This window comes from Epargyreus clarus, unplaced genomic scaffold (genome assembly GCF_041222505.1).
Source record: "Epargyreus clarus isolate Ecla_fem2 unplaced genomic scaffold, WU_Ecla_fem_2.2 ptg000013l, whole genome shotgun sequence".
NCBI lineage: Eukaryota > Metazoa > Arthropoda > Insecta > Lepidoptera > Hesperiidae > Epargyreus > Epargyreus clarus.
In genome coordinates, this window is record NW_027332221.1 from 4,384,985 (window position 1) to 4,402,984 (window position 18,000).

At 46.9% G+C, this 18,000-nt stretch overlaps 1 protein-coding gene across 1 annotated transcript; it reads right to left on the reverse strand.

Annotated features, from left to right (window-relative positions):
- Positions 1-5,278: 5,278 nt before the first annotated feature.
- LOC140746737 (uncharacterized) lies at positions 5,279-10,645 on the reverse strand. The gene has a single exon (XM_073078837.1). The coding sequence runs from the start codon at positions 10,643-10,645 to the stop codon at positions 5,279-5,281; it is 5,367 nt and encodes a 1,788-aa protein (XP_072934938.1).
- Positions 10,646-18,000: the final 7,355 nt, after the last annotated feature.

Here is an 18,000-nt window from a genome sequence, read left to right on the forward strand (position 1 = left end):
CTATTTCTAATGTGAATTAGTTGCTCTTCCTGGAATGGTGTTGACGGCATATAAAGCATCCATCATATTTCTTACAAATAGCAGTATAAGAAATATTATGGTCACCTAATAATGTTTTTTTTCATAGTAGTAGCAGATGAGCATGTAGTCCACCTGATGGTAAGTGGCTACTGCTGCCCATGGACTTTTGTAGGTTTCGAGGGGGAAACCTTCAAAAAGTACTTGACGACGTGGGAGCGATGCCAGGTTAAACCTAAAACCCCCAGTTGGCCGTCCTCAGCGCTTGTTGGAGATCTCCGACGGAACACAACCGGAGTCCTCCAAGCGCGATGCCCGGATCGGGCTCTGCCCTGGGGGAGCGTTCGCTTCTCCCACAACATCTGATGATTACGACGGTATGCGACGACACATACCGCCGTCCTTTTCGGGGTAGCATACTGGACGGTTCGAGCTCCCGGAAGCCCCCTTTTAGTTGCCTCTTACAACAGGCAAGGGGATACCGTAATCCTATTCTACTCCTGAAACTACAGGGACAAAGATGGGATGCCTAGGAAAAGTATGTCTCCCTTACTGCAGAAATAGGTGCCATCACAGTTTCTATTACCTTCAAATGTCTTGATATTTGTGAGAAATATGTAAAGGTGGTAGAACCCTTTGTGGTTCGACTCCGGCAGCACCACTGCCACACCTATTTCTGTCTCATAACAGCAGTATTAAGCGCGGCTGTGATCTGGTTTGAAGGATGTGGTAAGGGAGACATACTTTTCTGAGGCTTTCCAGCTTAGTCCTTCAGGGGTAGTGGCGCATCTGTGGCTGACCTCAGGTCGGAATATCTAATCCTATCTGGGGTTGATTACAGATGTTCATGGGCGGCAGTAGCCACTTACCATCAGGTGGACTGCATGCTCGTCTGCTACACCTATATTATAGAAAAAAAAGGGACATACTTTTCCAAGGCATTGTAACATAGTCCTCAGGGGTAGCGGTTCATCTGTAGTCGTCAAGTAGGAATCTGGTCCTGACTAGGGTTGATTGCAGATGTCCATGGGCTGCAGTAGCTACTTAACATCAGGGGGACTTTGTCTTCATGCTCCTCTGCTACTTCGATATTATATTATATATAAAAAATCTTAAGGTAGAATAACCATTTATATAGAGTTAGTTATAGATGTCCATGGGCGGCATAACCACTGACCATCAGGTGGACTGTATCTTCATATACTACGTTTATAACATAAAACACTCCTTTACATTTCTACAATCTCTCCCAAACACACTTTAAGAGGAAAAGCAGCAAAAATCCACAATATAGGTCTTCATCCATCCTTATAAATTTATTTTTCAGATACCAGCGCTGAATCGTGGATGCTCAGAATGTCTTAGTAATGAAAATGTACTGGTATACACAAAGGTGCCCCAAAGTGACAAATATGATTTACATCAAGTTTGGGACTTCACGGGACCAAACCCGACTGTCTTTTATATCATTACTAACCAGAACTCCATACTGGAAATTGAATGGGATCATAGAATCCCAATCAGCATAAATACTTCATCACCCGCCATTTACAATTTCGCTATAAGCATTACCAATGTAAGTAGAAAAATGAAAATTTATTCATAAATAAAAAAATGGATTGGAGTGTCAGTTTTTCCACAATTACATTAGACAACAGTTATCTTAAAAGCAAAATGATACATTTTAATATCTTAATATAATTGTGCTATAGTATTGCAAATCCGTAGTTATTCTGTTTGTAAAGTAACAAAATTCTACTTGTTTTGTCAGGTAATTAAATTCGTCTGTATGTCTAGTTCATATTGTACCTAGAGTCTATGAGGAAAATATATTGAAAATTGATTTCTGTTAATGAATGAAATCACAAAAGAAAGTGACTATCTACTCGTTTATATAACTTTTTTATATTATTTCATTGAGGGAAACCTGATGTCTTATGTCGAATAAGTATTAATATGATCAAATAATAAGTATTTATAAGTAATAATAAGTATTTATAATGTACTCTACATTCATGAGACAGTCTGCCATATATGGAATGTTATCTGCCTTATGGAAAACATACATAAACACTTCTTTTATCATAAACATATAACTTTATGAATTCCAAAAACTGATAGGAAAATTATTGAAGTTCATATGAAAAAGAAAAAATACATTTATTCTATTGTTGCAGTTACGTTATTTCTCATGAATCCAGAATCGATTTAAATCAACTTGGGGTGGCGGTTTTGATGCCTATAACTTGTGCACACTGGAACTAGGTAGGCGAAATAGAGAAAGCGCGGAGAAAGAAGAATTGGGTAGCTTTCCCTATGGAATAACGCACGTACCTGTGGTCTTGTAGTTGCAGCTCGGCAGGTCCTCTGGATTCTGTGCACTAATTCTAGGCGGGTATGCGGTTTGCGGTGCGCGATGTGAAAAGCGGAAAAATGCGGAAAAATAGGGCCACGTGGTCGCGAAAAGAGAGTACGCAATTGCGGCGCGGTGCGTAAGGTCACGTAGCTCAAGGCCCACTCAACCGTCCTTGGGACTAGTGGCCAATGTGCATACAGTACGTCATCGTAGACGTCACCGAAGTACGTGCGTCGGGATTGGATGATTGCGGATGGGACTGTATGCACAAGCGAATAAGCGTTGCGGCGTAACCATTTCCCCCGGGATTGAAGGATACCTTCAAGAGAAAGGATATAGCGGATACAAAAATAAATACTAGCGGGTAAAATATGCGGTATATATAAGATATTATAAATAATACTATAAATTAACATAATTAAGAAACTACGGAAATAATAAAAGATTATTGGGATGGGAATGGACAGAGTTTGACTACAGGACGTTTGAAACTGCCTTTAGCGGTCCTTACAGTGGCGACACGGACGACGCCGTCACTGGCCGGATGAATACTTTCTATAATACCGAGAGGCCAGTGAAGGGGTGGTAGATTGTCGGTGTTAACAATTACTACCATGCCTTCCGTGACCGATACGTCATGCTTATTCCATTTCTGCCTAACTTGGAGCGTATGCAAATACTCCTTACGCCATCGTTCCCAAAAACTCTGCACTAACTTATCTAGGAGCGCGTGACGCGTTAATAAATGCAAAAGATTCTCCTCTATAGCAGGTGCAGGCAAATGTTTGAGTGGAGTTAGAGTTAAAAAATGAGCAGGCGTTAAGGCTTGCGGTTCTGATGGATCTGAAGAAAGTGTCGAACAAAGCGGACGTGAATTTAAAATGGCTTCAACCTGTGTCAAAACTGTGATGAGCTCTTCGTAGGACAGGATTTGTGTTCCTATCACACGAAAGAGATGCGTTTTTAAACTTTTAATGTTCGATTCCCAATTACCACCAAAATGTGGAGCACTTGGAGGGTTCAAGTGCCATTGCACCCTGTTCTCACAAAGCTCGTGACTTATCTGTTCTCTAAACGGCGAAGAATAAATGAACTTATGCAATTCGCTAAGATACGACTTTGCACCAACGAAATTAGTCCCATTGTCCGTATACATACAAGCCACAGGACCACGACGCGACAAAAAGCGTTTAAATGCGTCTAAAAAGCAAGCGGTGCTCAAATCAGAGGCGAGTTCAATATGAACCGCTCGAGTTGTGAGACATACAAATAGACAAATATAGGCCTTAGTAGTGCGGTTGCCTTTACCTCGTGTCATAAATATTTTTAAAGGACCGGCAAAGTCAGAACCAACGTGTGTAAATGCCTTTATAGAGGGTTGCACTCGACAAGCTTTGTGGTCAGCCATTTGCGGATGAGGTGATTTAGGGCGCGATTTAAAACAAATATTACACTTAAATATTATGTGTCGGATTATCGTGCGAGCAGATAGGATCCAATACCTTTGTCGTATAATTGACATTAGTAAATTTGGACCTGCGTGACAATATTTTTTATGATAATATTCCACGATCAAGCTTACGGCATGATCGTGGCGTGGTAAAATTATGGGATGTTGGTGGTCGTAACCAACATCTGAATGGCCTAACCTTCCACCTACGCGGATTAAACCATCTTTATCTAAAAATGCGGATAAACGTTGCAATGCAGGCGAACAAACATTTTTATTTTTAATATTGGAGATGTCTAAAGCAAAGTATTTAGACTGAATTTCTCTTAGAACCTTTATTTCTGCAAATTCTAAGTCTGATGCGGTCATGTGCAAATGGCGCGGCAATATCTTTAAAAATCGACAGATGTAGACTACAACTCGCAGAAGTCGAGACCACGATGACTGTCTTTCACACAACGTGTGGAGCGGAGAATCCTTTTCACCGATGGTAGCAGCATGCGATAAAACCTTCTGTTCTGGAACATCCGAGACAGAAGAAGCGAAAAAAGGTTTTACTGGCCACTGGCTAGGTTCCAGTCTAGCCCAAGAAGGTCCATTAAACCACAGCGGGTGATCGATTATTTGTGCGGGAGTAAGCCCCCGGGATAGACAGTCTGCGGGGTTATCTACACCAGAAATGTGGTAAAAATCCTTAGCGGGAACATTTTCAATATTTTTTGTAATTCGATTAGCAACGAATACATTCCATCTATGCGGAGAGGAGTGTATCCAGCATAGTGCCACTTGAGAGTCAGAAAAAGCGTATACCTTATTTATCGGATAGCGAGGCTGGTACTGATCTAAAACTGCTTTCATTAATTTGGCTAACAGTAGAGCACCACAGAGCTCCAGTCTGGCCACTGACACCACTTTAACTGGTGACACTTTCGATTTGGCACAGACTAGCTGGATGGAGCTTGTGAGGTCCAGGGTGCCGAAATAAAAGATTTTTCTTGCTTCAATATGTGGACTGTATTTATTTTCTTTCTTACAAATTTTTCTTTCTTACAAGTGTGTTTCTTCATCGGAGGCGTCGGAGGGAATGAATATTACACAAAAAAATGCCTCTTTATATTTGTTTCGCGTGTTGACCTTGCGAGGGCCCGTCCGATAGAGACAGCACTATCTATCGGACGGAGACAGCAATAGGCCTCTCGCTCTAATCTTACTTCTATCTCTTTCACTTAATTACTACACACGGAGTATCATTCTTTATTGCTTATAAATTACACATAAAACCATCTTATAATATAAACAAAACACATTAAAAACATTAAAAACTAATATAAATTCCAATAGAGATTCTTAATACTAACACTTCAAAATATAAGGCAATTATACAAAATTAAAAGAGATAAAACTGAGAGACTAAGTGTCCGTTACATTCTCCCCCCGGCGAAGACCTTCGAAGCCTAACTATCTACCGGGAGGACGATTAGTCTACATACAGGACGTCTGAATACACCACCTTTCGTCCGTACCTCCGCGCTTCGTACCACACCATCTGGTCCCGTATACACCTGCTCTACTAAGCCACGGGGCCATACGTTACGTGGGAGTAATCCATCGGCTATTATAACTACGTCGCCCGGCTTCACGTTGCTCCTATTATCCCTGTTATCACCCCGAGGTGCTAGCGTAGGTAGATACTCATTAATCCACCGCTTCCAGAACATATCGGCTAACGCCTGTGCGGCCCTCCACGCGCGCCTATCGGCTACCGCACAATTTCCTACAAAGGGAAGGCCCACCGCCGATCCTAGCAAGAAGTGATTAGGAGTCAACGCTTCCGGGTCGTCCGCGTTTACGGGTACGTGAGTTAAAGGCCTAGAATTTATCGTATGCTCTATCTCTGTGGTAAGCGTCGCGAGTATCTCTTCTCTAGGTGCCCTATCAGTAAGTGTTACTAACATTGCGCTTTTAACGCTCCTAATCATACGTTCCCAGGCCCCACCTTGGTTAGGGGCTCCGGGGTCAATGAACCTCCAGTCCATATGTTTTCTAAGTGCGAACTTTTCTATCTCAGGAAGCCACTCCCGATATGCCCTTCTAAGTTCGACATCCGCTCCGTGAAAGTTAGTCCCGTTATCTGACACCATGGTATGCGGCATACCTCGTCGCGCGGCCATACGCCTTATCGCCATTATCGCAGATTCCGTACTAAGGCTTGCTATCAATTCTATGTGAATACCGCGCGTCACTAAACAGGTAAATAACATTCCCCAACGCTTTTCCCTACGCCTACCTATTGTCACCCACATAGGTCCGTAGCAATCGACGCCGCAATATGAGAACGGTCGCGTATACGACTGCAGTCGCAGAGCCGGCAGATCTCCCTTGACTGGGTCTAACGGTGCCGCCCGGCGGGCTTTACACATTACACAATCGCTTATCACAGTTCGCACCGCGGGTCGTAACCGTAACACCCAGAATTTCCGCCTAATGTTATTTACTAACTGCTCTCTCCCCGAGTGATTGCTATGAACATGCTCGCGTCTAATATACAATCTGACTAGGTGGCTCGAACCGTCCAGAATTGGAGGGTTCTTGCGTTGCGCGGGTATGTTTGCCGCGTCTATCCTACCATTCAATCTAACTATCCCGTCTTCATCGTAAACGGGGTCTAACTTAAATAGTCGACTCGATCTGTCGACGTGCTTTCCCTGTCTTAATCTAGTTATCTCACTCTCAAAACTGTGAGATTGCGCCTGCATAATTATCAGGCGTTCCGCCTCTCTAATATGCTTAATGCCTAAGCTAGCCGCCTTTTTTCTACACTTATCTACGAATAGCAATACATAAGAGAGCGCACGCACTAACCGATCGTATGAGGAGAACCTTTCTATCTCAATTAAGCTATCCCGGGACGTCGTATGCGTCACTAAAGCTTCCGTCACTTGTAATGGCAATGTGCTTTCAACTGGCCAGCGTTCCTCGCTCTCGCACAGGAACGGAGGGCCGGTGTACCATCTTGACGAGCTGCTTAACTGAGTGTTACCCGCCCGCGTTGCGTCATCGGCTATGTTCAACGCGGTGGGAACCCACTTCCATTGTTCTGTGCGTGTCGCCTCTGCTATTTCACTCAGACGGTGAGCTACGTAAGGCGTATACCTATTTGCGTCGTTCCTAATCCACGACAGCACCGTCTTCGAGTCAGACCACAAATATACTACCGCATCCTTCCATGGATGCTTACTTATTACGTCTGTAGCTAGCCTAGAACCTATTACCGCCGCCTGAAGCTCCATACGGGGTATACTCTGAGCTTTCAAGGGGGCGACCTTCGCCTTTCCCGCTACTAATGCTAACTTCACATTACCCGATGCATCCCTAAAACGCCAATAAGCTACCGCTGCGTATGCTTGTTCGCTCGCATCGCAGAACACGTGCAACTGCCTATCCACTATCGAGTCGCGCGTGTCATAACATCTCGGTACTCTGAGGTCGGCTATACATTTCAAGTCAGCTTGCCATTCGGCGAATGCAGTGGCCTGCTCGTGCGGAAGGGACTCGTCCCACCCTATTTTTTCGCGCCATAACTCCTGTAGTAATATTTTCGCCGTAATCGTATGTGGACTTAACAAGCCTAGTGGATCGAAAATCGACATCACCACTCCTAATGCTTCGCGCTTTGTGGGAGTCCGCGTTAGGTTTTTTACGTCTTCCGGTACCCTATGCATTTCAGTGTTAAAGCCAAGTTCGTCGTACCTAGGCAACCATAAAACACCCAACGCTTTGTCACACAAATGCGCGTTCGTGGCGAGCTCCTTTGGAGCGTGCGCGCGGGTCTCCGAGGGCACGTCCGACAATATTGCCTCGCGATTCGAACTCCAACCGGCTAACTCGAAACCGGCTTGCGCGTGCACGTGGCGCACTTCGCTTATCGTGCGCGCGGCTTCCTCTTCGGAGTCGAAACTATCGATCCAATCATCCATGTACGTACTACTCGTAATCGCGTCGTACGCGAGCGGATACGCGTCTTTAAATTCCGTCGCGTTCATATCGCGAATACTATGCGCTAAAAAGGGTGAGCTACGAGCTCCGAATATCATAGACGACATTACATACTTCTGTGGGGGGTTCTTACGGTCGTCGCCCCGCCACAGGAATTGCTGCGCTACGCGGTCCTCTTTCCTAATCTTAACTTGTAAGAACATTTCGCGTATGTCAGCTGTTAGTGCTACCCGTCTCGCTCTAAAACCGAACAAAATCCCGTTTAGAGATTGTAACAAATCCGGGCCATCTAGCAATACATCGTTAAGGCATTTCTCGTTCGCTCGCGCCGCGGCGTCGAACACTAGCCTTAGCTTCCCCGGTTTGTTCGGATTAGTGACGGCGAAGTGGGGTAAGTACCATTCCCTATCGCTACTAACATACTGACCCGTATTGGGTTCCGCGTAACCCTTATCTAACAGCGCGTTTACCTGCCTCGTATAGGCTTCCTTGAATGCGGGCGATTTGTCCATCTTTCGCTCGATTCCTTGTAAACGCCTGCATGCCATACTGTAACTCGGCGGTAGGGTCACGTCATCGCTGACCCAAGGCAGACCTACCTCGAATCGTCCATTTACGCGCTTGGCCGTCTGTTTAGTAATGCTAACAGCTCGCGTCTCACTAGGTATGGGCTTGCGGTTCGGCGTAATGCCTATTGCGTCAATGTCGTAGTGGGCTTTGACCAGATCGCTCAGCTGATCGTCCGTATGCGCGTGCTTGATGCACTGTTGTTGAGTGCGCACATGGAGGACCATGGCCCTCTCCACCACGACGCTGCGCGGAACTGACCCATGCAACACCCATCCTAACTGAGTCAACGACGCGGCCGGCTGTTTTTTATTCCCAGTTACTAATTTACGCGATACTATCAGATGCCAATTATCTGCGCCTATCAATACCCGAGGCTTTGCGTTCGCGTAACACACTACGTCCCTAGGTATTCTCTTTAAGTGCGGATACTTTAAGAAATCCCTTTCTATGCTCTGATTTCCTAATGTGAGGTTCCTAACCGTACGAGCTTTAATTTCGTGCGAGTGGCCGTTCTGTCCTCTCACTCTCATACACACGACGCGACTACCGGGTTCCTGTTGACTGGAGGTAGCTCCCACGATGTTAAGGGCTCTGATAGGGCCTCGAGCTCCTATGGAGGCCGCTATCTCCTCGTCAACTAAGGTTATTGTCGAACCCTCGTCTAACAGCGCGTGTGTGTGCACCTCCCGGCCGTTACTACCTTTAAGGGTAACCGGGCACACTTTGAGTAGGACTTGTATCTTTTCGGTAGGCATATGTGCCGATGCCGCCGTGACCGACTCGACCCCGCTCTCTTCACAACCTATGCTCCGCGGACTAGTGTGTAACAACGCGTGGTGTGGTCTCCTACATTCGTCTACACCGCAATTTTTACTCCTACATGCGAACTTCCTGTGTCTACTATCTAAACACCTAAAACAAATACGCGCGTCCTTTGCCCATTCCCATCTTTGTTGTACCGACATAGCCGCTATTTTATCGCATACATACGTCCGGTGTCCAGCTCCGCAGCAGAGGCATTCTATCCGCCCCGTCTTACTGGGGCCCTCTGCTGTAGCATACACCGGCTTGCGAATTTCCGACCGTTTTTGTATAGGTCGCGGTTGTACAATACGTTGCACGGGACGCGTATTTGTTATGGCAACCCTATCGTGCGAATATTGAATTGCCCTGTCCGCTTCTCGCCTAAGAAAGCTCGCTAACCTACCTAACTCCGATTGCGATTCCTCTCTGCTTTCGTATGCGTAGTCATACCACTTACTTTTTAAATGGGGACTTAACTTCTCACTAATTGTTCGCGGCAGTCTAGGATCCGTATCCTTACCTTGTGGGTCTATGCTTTCAATTACTGTTACCACATTTTGGACTTTGACCGCGAACATGTTTAACTCGTTAGCCGTGGAACCTACGCTAGGTAACCTAAGTACCTCGTTCACCGCCTGGTCTATTATTGCCCCCGGTCGGCCGAAACACTGCTCGAGTGTACGCAATATTTGTGTAGGTTCCGTGGCTGAATACAATAAGGCCGACACGGCCTGCCTGGCCTCCCCCCGTAGGCATGCCCTCAACCTAGCTAAGTTTTCTGATGGCGACATGTGGTAGAGCGCCGTTGAGTCCCTCATCGCGGCCTTGAAGGGTAACCACTCCCTCGGGTCCCCGTCGAAAATAGGCAATTCCTGCGTTTGCCGCGATGAAGGTCGACCTCGCGACATATTTTCTAGTGCGAAAACTAGCCTGTCTACCACATCGTCTTTGGCCGACGTCGGCGCCTTAGCTATTGGCTCGCTACTATGTACTGGTTGGCCCGGCTCCAATATTACTTCGCGGACCGTGTCTACCTCGTGCCGCTCCCCCCGTGGTTGACTCTCATTCAACCAGGTTTCGACGCGCTTATCGTTCGCCCTACGTTGGTTGCCTACACTCTCCCTATCAGTTTCCTCGCGGGACGTGACTACCTTATCTATCGCTATTTGCTTCTCCATTATTTCCGCTTCTAAACGCAACTGTCTATAACGTATTTCTAGAAGACGCTTTTCTGCTTCTAGTTCGCTTCGCCTAATATCGGTAGAACGTTGAGAGCACACCGATTGTGCGTCTAACGCGGGTTGCGCGGTTGTATGAAACGGTTCCCTAGCACTCGCGGATCCAGATGGTGGCACGTTTCGCGTACGCTCGGAAGGTGATGCGGGCGCATCCGTAAATGCCCGCGCCTCGGCTAACTTCCTTCTAGTTACTGGCGGGCTGCACGTCGTCATCGTAGCGGCTCTTGCTTGCCCCTAACACTATACCTAATTCCTAACAATTCCTAACAATCCCTATCAATCCCTAACAATCCCTAACAGTCCGTCGGGAGGTACTAGCTCGCAAGCTAGTGTTCGCTCCTTCCGGGATGGATAGGTGGGGTTGGGTATAGGTGGGGTTCTCCCAGCAGAGGTTCGCGTTTCTCACAAACGCCCAGAGCTTTATACACGCGCAAAAGTAAAAGTGAATGCGATACGGTTTCCGTTCGGCCCAGTTCAGGATTGCAGTGACCTTGGATTACAGTGTCTTGGATTGCGGTGGCTTGGATTTCGGTGTCATACGGATTGCAGTGCAGGACCCCCGGTTGGAGACCTCAGGTTACCGCTGGAGAGCTCCGCGCTAGAGCGAGAGGTAAGACACGAGTACCCCCCATTCCATCTTTTCGCGATTACCCTCCGCAGGCTTGCTTTGGGGTGCGAGTGAGAAAGCACCATTGTGTGCCTCCGAACACTACCCTCCTTTATTGGAATAAAGAGGGGTGTGCTGGAGAGACCGCGCGTCAAGAAGAACCGTCGTCCGTCGCAGGCACCCTCACCCGGCTTTGCACAAGCGCACTCCACCCGGTGGGGGGATGGCCGCGCGGCGACAGAAGAAGGAGGAGGAGACGCGCCGGTCCTCCGGCGCTCCCTCGACATCCATGGATGAGGGTAGGCGCATAATGGTGCGCGACTTGTTCGCGCCCCCTAGCGAGCCAACTCGTCCAGCGGAGGACCCCCTGCACACGATGTTCGTGCGCGGGGGAAGACGGGGTACTCGGAGGCGCGTAGCCTGCCGGGAGGTCCCACTGCCGACCACCAGGCCGGAGTCGGACGCACCCCCCGAATTACCCGAACCCGAGCAACAAGAAGGACCCGGACAGGACATGCCGACGCTGGACCCAGAGCCAGCACCTGCAACAACACCACCTAAGAGGGCGAGTAAAATCCCGAGACGGGTCTCGCCCTCAGACCCAATTTTGGAGAGACCAGCCAAATTGCAGGTGCTGGAAGCGTCAACAGGGACGTCCTCGGAATATGAGGACAGCGTGGAGGAGCAGAGCGCTGGCGTGGAGGCTGCTGCTGCTGTGAAGGTCATCGCGCACCGGTCACCCCCGCGTTCCCCCTCCCCGTCCCCCCCGCCCCCGAGGGCACCCTCCGTCGAGGCCGGCCTCGACAGCACCTCGTATGTTCAGATGGCATCGAGGTCGTCACCGTCCGGCCACACGGAGGCCACCAACAACCTATCCATTCCCGCCCAGCCCCCTACCCTTCCTACCCGCGAAGCCGCGAACGAGTTGTTAAGTGTAAGTAGGGATAGGGATATTAACGTTCCGGCCTCGCCTAGTGGCTTGAGGCAGGGCGTCACATATGCTGCGGCAATGTCGATACAGGCGCCACGGAGTGCGCCCACCTCTCCATCCCCGACAACAGCGGCTGCTGATTCAGCGCCGCGTTCACCCGTCGTTGGTGGACCATCCCAGGGTCCTCGAGCTGACGACAGGCCAAAGGGTTACCCCCCCATAGTGGTGGAGCGGTTCCCGAATTGGACGCAGCACTTCGAGGTGCTGCGAGCCCGATTGGGTCGCGCGCCGAGCGCACGGCCCTATGGACGAGGGATAAGGTTCATCCCTCAGACGCCCGAAGAATACCGGACGATCCAGGCGTTCCTGACCGACCTGTCAGGCACAGAGCCAGACCTCTCCTGGTTCTGCTATACGCCGCGCGAGAACCGCCCCACTAAGGTGGCTGTGTGGGGCTTGCCGGCGGATACGAACCCGGAGAGAGTATGCGGGGCGCTCAGGGCGCTTGGGTTTCCGGTACGTTTCGGGACGTACATTCCACCGAGGCGAGGACGCCCGGGTTGCACGTTTCACGTGCAGATGGACCACTTGGGCCAGGAGGAGCTCGCCCGCCTTTATAGGGTGGACGAGCTACTCTACATGCCAGGGGTGGTTATCGAGGCGTGGAGGGGCCGAGGCGGCCCGGCTCAGTGCCACCGCTGCCAAGGCTTCGGCCACGCCTCGTATAACTGCTTCAAGCAGCCGAAGTGTGTCCGTTGCGCGCAGGGGCATGCAACTCGGGATTGTCCCCTACCGCGCGATGCCCAAGCCAAGTGCGCCAACTGCCATGGACCGCACATGGCCAATGATAGGCGATGTGTGGTTCTTAGGCGAGTGGCGCGGGCCAAAAGCATCGCGCTACCACCACCTATTCCCGGCCCTCGTCAACAGCGGGGCGCCGCACCTGCTCCGGCGCCCCCAGCCAGGAGCCGTGCGCCGCCCACCGCAGTGGGGCCCTCAGTGCGGCATGTGGAGGAGTATGAGCCCGCGGCCGGTGCATCTCTAATGGCACCGGCGAGGCGCCCGACGTCTGCTAAGCGTAAAAGGCATTACAGGCGTCGGAACGCCGCGCGTCTAAGGAACCAGAGGGAGACCCGGCGGGTACCCCTCGCCGAGTCGACCCCCCAGCCGATGGAGACAGAACACCCAGCTCCAGAGACGCATCCGGCCGCGGGGCCAGCCCCCGCTCCGGCGGTGGAGCCGGCCCGGGCACAGGTAGTTCCTGAGTCCGCGCCGGCCCTACAGCCGCGACAGCCCGCTCCGCGCCCCCGCCGTGCCCAACTCCCGGCCCAGCCTGTCGCAGAGGAGGGCACCGGCCGCAGGAGACCGCAGAGGCGGCTAAGGATCGAGGAACCGGAGGAGCGACCAACACCCCGCCCCCGTCAGACCACAACACCGGTCGCCGTTGCGCGGCCCTTTCGTGCCCTCGGGCTTGACACGCCCGCAGATGCCCTTGTCACAGCAGTGCAGTCCATCTGCGAGGCAGTGGCCCGGCACCCGGACTTGGTTGCGGCCGTGCAACGGATTGTCTCAGACGTCCTCGGGGTCCAGTGCAGCGTCCCTCAGGGTGCTGTACTGGAATCCGGGCGGCGTCACTAGACACCTGCAAGCGCTACGTGGTCTCATACAGGCGCAGGACATTCACATCGTGCTCCTGGGTGAGACCAAGCTGCGTGCAGGCCTCGATCTAAGGCTACCTAATTACCACGTGTACCGGCGTGACGAACAGATGCCCGCGGGATTTCCTTTTAGGGGAACCGCGGTTGCGGTTCGACACGACTTGGTACACGAGGAATTGCCACACCCGCCGTTCACCCACACGCGCTCCATAGGGGTAGCGTTGAGTGCGGCGGGAAGGGACCTGCGACTCTATGCGGCGTACCGCCCGCCAGGTCCCCAATTTGACCCGCAGGACATCTTGAACATCATGGATGGTGGTGCTCCGACCTTGGTGGCTGGTGACCTCAACGCCAAGCACTTGGCTTGGGGGTCCAGAGTCATTAGTCCCGTGGGACGGAAGCTGTATGAAGACTCCGAGGCTAAAGGCTATGAGGTACAGGGTCCTGAGGCCCCTACCCATATCCCCTCGGACGAGTCCCACCGCCCAGATGTCCTGGACATCATACTCCACAAGGATCTCGCGTGTCCAGTCCATGTGGAGGTGTTGTATGACCTGGACACACAACACCTGCCCATATTGGTCGTTCTTGGCCTTGGGGCGGCGTGTGTGGAACCCCCCAGACTCCGCAGCAAGACGGACTGGGATAAGTTTAAAAACACTTTGAATTCACATATATTGTATACCTATTATAATTCCTTTGCCTTAGTTCTAGTTAGGGCTTAATCTGAAGTAACCATAACCTACCTCTAATTTGTAGCTCATTGGCATGGATGCTGGTTTCCACATTTCGGGCGCGGTGCTACTGGGGAGTGGGAGGGTATGATCGGAGCGCATGGCTATAGTCATACGGAAATGTTCCATTCTCAGTCGTCCTGTGAATAATAAGATAGTACTTAAAATTTCTTGGCTCAATAATAAGATTATTTGTAGTGTACATGTGTCTATAAAATATTTGTACTTACCAATTTATATAAACAATGAGTTGTAATCCAGTGGAGTTTCGAATATATGTATATTATACAGGTACATCAAAAATTATTTGTAAGATAACTGTGTCGGGCAGGCGGCGGCCGTCCGAGCCGCCTCGTATCATGGGGCAAACTGAAAACCAGAGCTGTGGGTAGGTGTTTTTAACCGCTCATAGCAGAATTCTGAGTTTGCACCCTTTCGCGATTGTTGCAGCGCATAGTACTTTAACAGCACTAGATAATTATAACCTTTGTTTTGTTATTGCCTTTTGTTTGTTTTTGTTCAAGTTTTTATTTCTTTATTTTTTTTTTTTTTTGTTTTTCTTGTTGTTATTACTTTTGTTTTTTTGTGATTTTTGTTTTTTTTCTTAAATTTATTTTTTAATTTTTATTTTAGTATATTTAGTTTTAAGAAATTGTACTGTGTACTGCAATTGTGGTGAATAAATTATATTATTATTATTATTATTATTATATTTATTTTCTTCAAAGAGCTCGGGTTTATAAACCCGGTGGTTTTTAACGTTCACGGGCCAAAACCAAGTGAATGTTAAAGGGAGCGTCGTTAATTAAATGTCAGTACTATTATTATTCTAATTGCAAAAATTTTCTTACTATTCTACATGTATTCAAAATTATAGCTTTTTGTAAATTACTGCTGATATATAATGGCAAATCAAGTGTTTGAAGAGATAATTTTAAGTTTACTGGCACTACACCAGTTGTAGAAATTACAATTGGAACAACTACAGCTTTTCTCAGTTGCCACATTCTGGTTATTTCATCTTTTAGCTCTGTATATTTGGAAAGTTTTTCTGCTATAGTGCTCTGTAAATTGTGCGAATTAGGAACTGCAATATCAATTAAATAACCTGTTTTATTATGCTTGTCTAGAATACATATGTCTGGTCTATTGTAATGTATCGTTTTGTCAGTTAGTATAGCTCTATCAAAGTACATTTTGTATCTCTTATTTTCTAAAACTATTTCAGGATTGTAATCATAGTAGGGTTTGATGGGTTGTGTTAATAAGTCGTATTTCTGTGCAAGCTTTTGGTGTATAATTTTAGCAACCTGATCATGGCGATATTTATAATCTGTTTGCACTATTGCTTTGCATGCGCCAGTGATATGTTGGATCGTTTCGGATGAACTGTGACATCGTCTGCATATGTCGGTGGGGATGGGTGTTTTCATAATATGTTTCTGGTAGTTACGCGTTTCTATTACCTGATCTTGGATTGCTATTATAAACCCTTCTGTCTCTGGAAAGAGCTGACCACGTCTGAGCCATTCGTTCGATGCAACCTTATCGACGTTAGGTAGACAGAGGTCTTGGCGGTGCCTTCCATGCAACGATTTACGGGTCCATTCCAAAATCTTGCTTTGTCTATCAACCTGCATTTCATTTTTCTGCGATTCTATATTATATAAATTTAGAGGTGTTAATTTTTTATCGTTTTGTGTTATAGCTTTATGTAAAATTGATGTAGTGGCGTGTGTGTGGAAGAATGTTCGAAGATTTTGTATTTGTTTATTGTGCAAATTAACTATGTCTACGAATCCCCTACCGCCCTCAATTCGAGGTAGTGTCATTCTCTGTACACAAGATCTAGGATGGTGTTTCCTATACTTAGTTAATGATGTGTTTATTATGCGCTGAAGATTTTTTAGCTCTGTTTGGGTCCAATTGATTATTCCAAAAGAGTATGTGAGTATGGGTATAGCAAATGTATTTACGGCTTTAGTGATATTGATAGCATTTAATTCGGATTTAAGAATCGAAGTAACGCGGTGTTTAAATTGTTTGGTTAGTGTAGTCTTTATTTCTTTGTTATGTAGGTATTTAGATTGATAATATCCTAGGTATTTATAAGCATTTTCTTCATCTATTGAATCTATTTGTTCACCTGTCTGCATTTGATAAGAGTGTTTATGTAAATTTCCTGCCACAATAGAGTTAACTTTGCACTTATCGACACCGAATTGCATGCAAATGTCTTGTGAGAACATTTCAGTTAAATGAGCTAAGTTGTTTAATTCATCCTGTGTATTCGCGTAGAGTTTTATGTCGTCCATGTAAAGTAAGTGATTGAGTACTTTTTTTTGCTCTTGTGGGACGCTTACTACATTATCTTCATTGTCGCAATAATGTAAAATATATCCTGTATCTGTGGAGTTTAAAATGTTGGATAGTGGGTTCAACGCTAAACAGAACCACAAGGGGCTAAGAGCGTCACCTTGGAATATTCCTCGTCGGATTCTTATGCAGTCTGTGTCGATCGTGTTATTAGATGATGTTAAACGTAATCGTGTGAGCCAGTTAGACATTATAGATTTTAAAAAGTTGGTAATTAGTGGATGTACTTTGTATAATTTAAGGACTTGAATTAACCACGAATGAGGGACCGAATCGAACGCCTTTTGGTAATCGATGTACATTGTATAAAGATCTTTCTTTTTATGTTGAACCTCTTTCATTATTACTGAGTCAATTGTTAACTGTTCTTTACAACCCTGGCTTCGTTTTCTACATCCTTTCTGTTCCTCTGCTAAAATTTGGTTTCTATCTATATGTTCATAAATGCATTGAGCCAGGCAAGAAGTAATTATCTTATAAATTGTTTGGAGGCAAGTGATTGGCCTATAATTTGCTGGGTTTTGGTGATCATTGTCCTTCGGTAACATGTAAGTAATTCCTGCTGTAATGTATTCTGGCACTAAGTTTGGGTTTTCAATAAAATTATTTATATGAGTCAAAAGATATGGATGTATGTATGTAAATGCTTTGTACCAAAAATTGTGAATAAAATCTGATCCTGGCGCTTTCCAATTCTGTAACTTATTTATTGAAGTTTTAAGTGTATCTACTGATATTTTTTGAAAGATCATTTCTGGCATTGATGCTTTATGATATTCTTCTTTTTTAATCCATTCTGCTTTATCATTATGGGTAGAAGGATTTTCCCATATTGTACTCCAAAATTTATGAAGTTCGTTTGCTGTAGACAAGGTATGTGTCGGTATGTTAGTTTTATTAGCCTGAGTAGTACTAGTATTTTTAAGAGATCTATAAAATTGCTTTTCATTTGAGATAAATTGTTTATTTTGTGTTTTTCGTAAGGTGCATGCTTTGTAACGCTTTAATCGACTACTAATTACTACCAATTTTTGTTTCAGAGTATCAAGAAAATGAGATATCTGGGAGTTAGGCTCTTCATGAATTGTGTGTATTTTGTATTGCTCTATGATTTTACTTACTTGCTTTTGTAATTTATTACTCCTATTTCCTAATGTAAATTGTGTTAATCTACCGATTTTAATTCTTAGATCTGTCACTCTTCTCTCTAATCTAGTCATCCATTTTGGTTTATGTTTCAATGAGTTTAAGTATGAATTTTC

Bases quoted from the DNA above. Each gene is read 5' to 3' on its own strand.
- LOC140746737 (XM_073078837.1), bottom strand. From the start codon at position 10,645: ATGACGACGTGCAGCCCGCCAGTAACTAGAAGGAAGTTAGCCGAGGCG.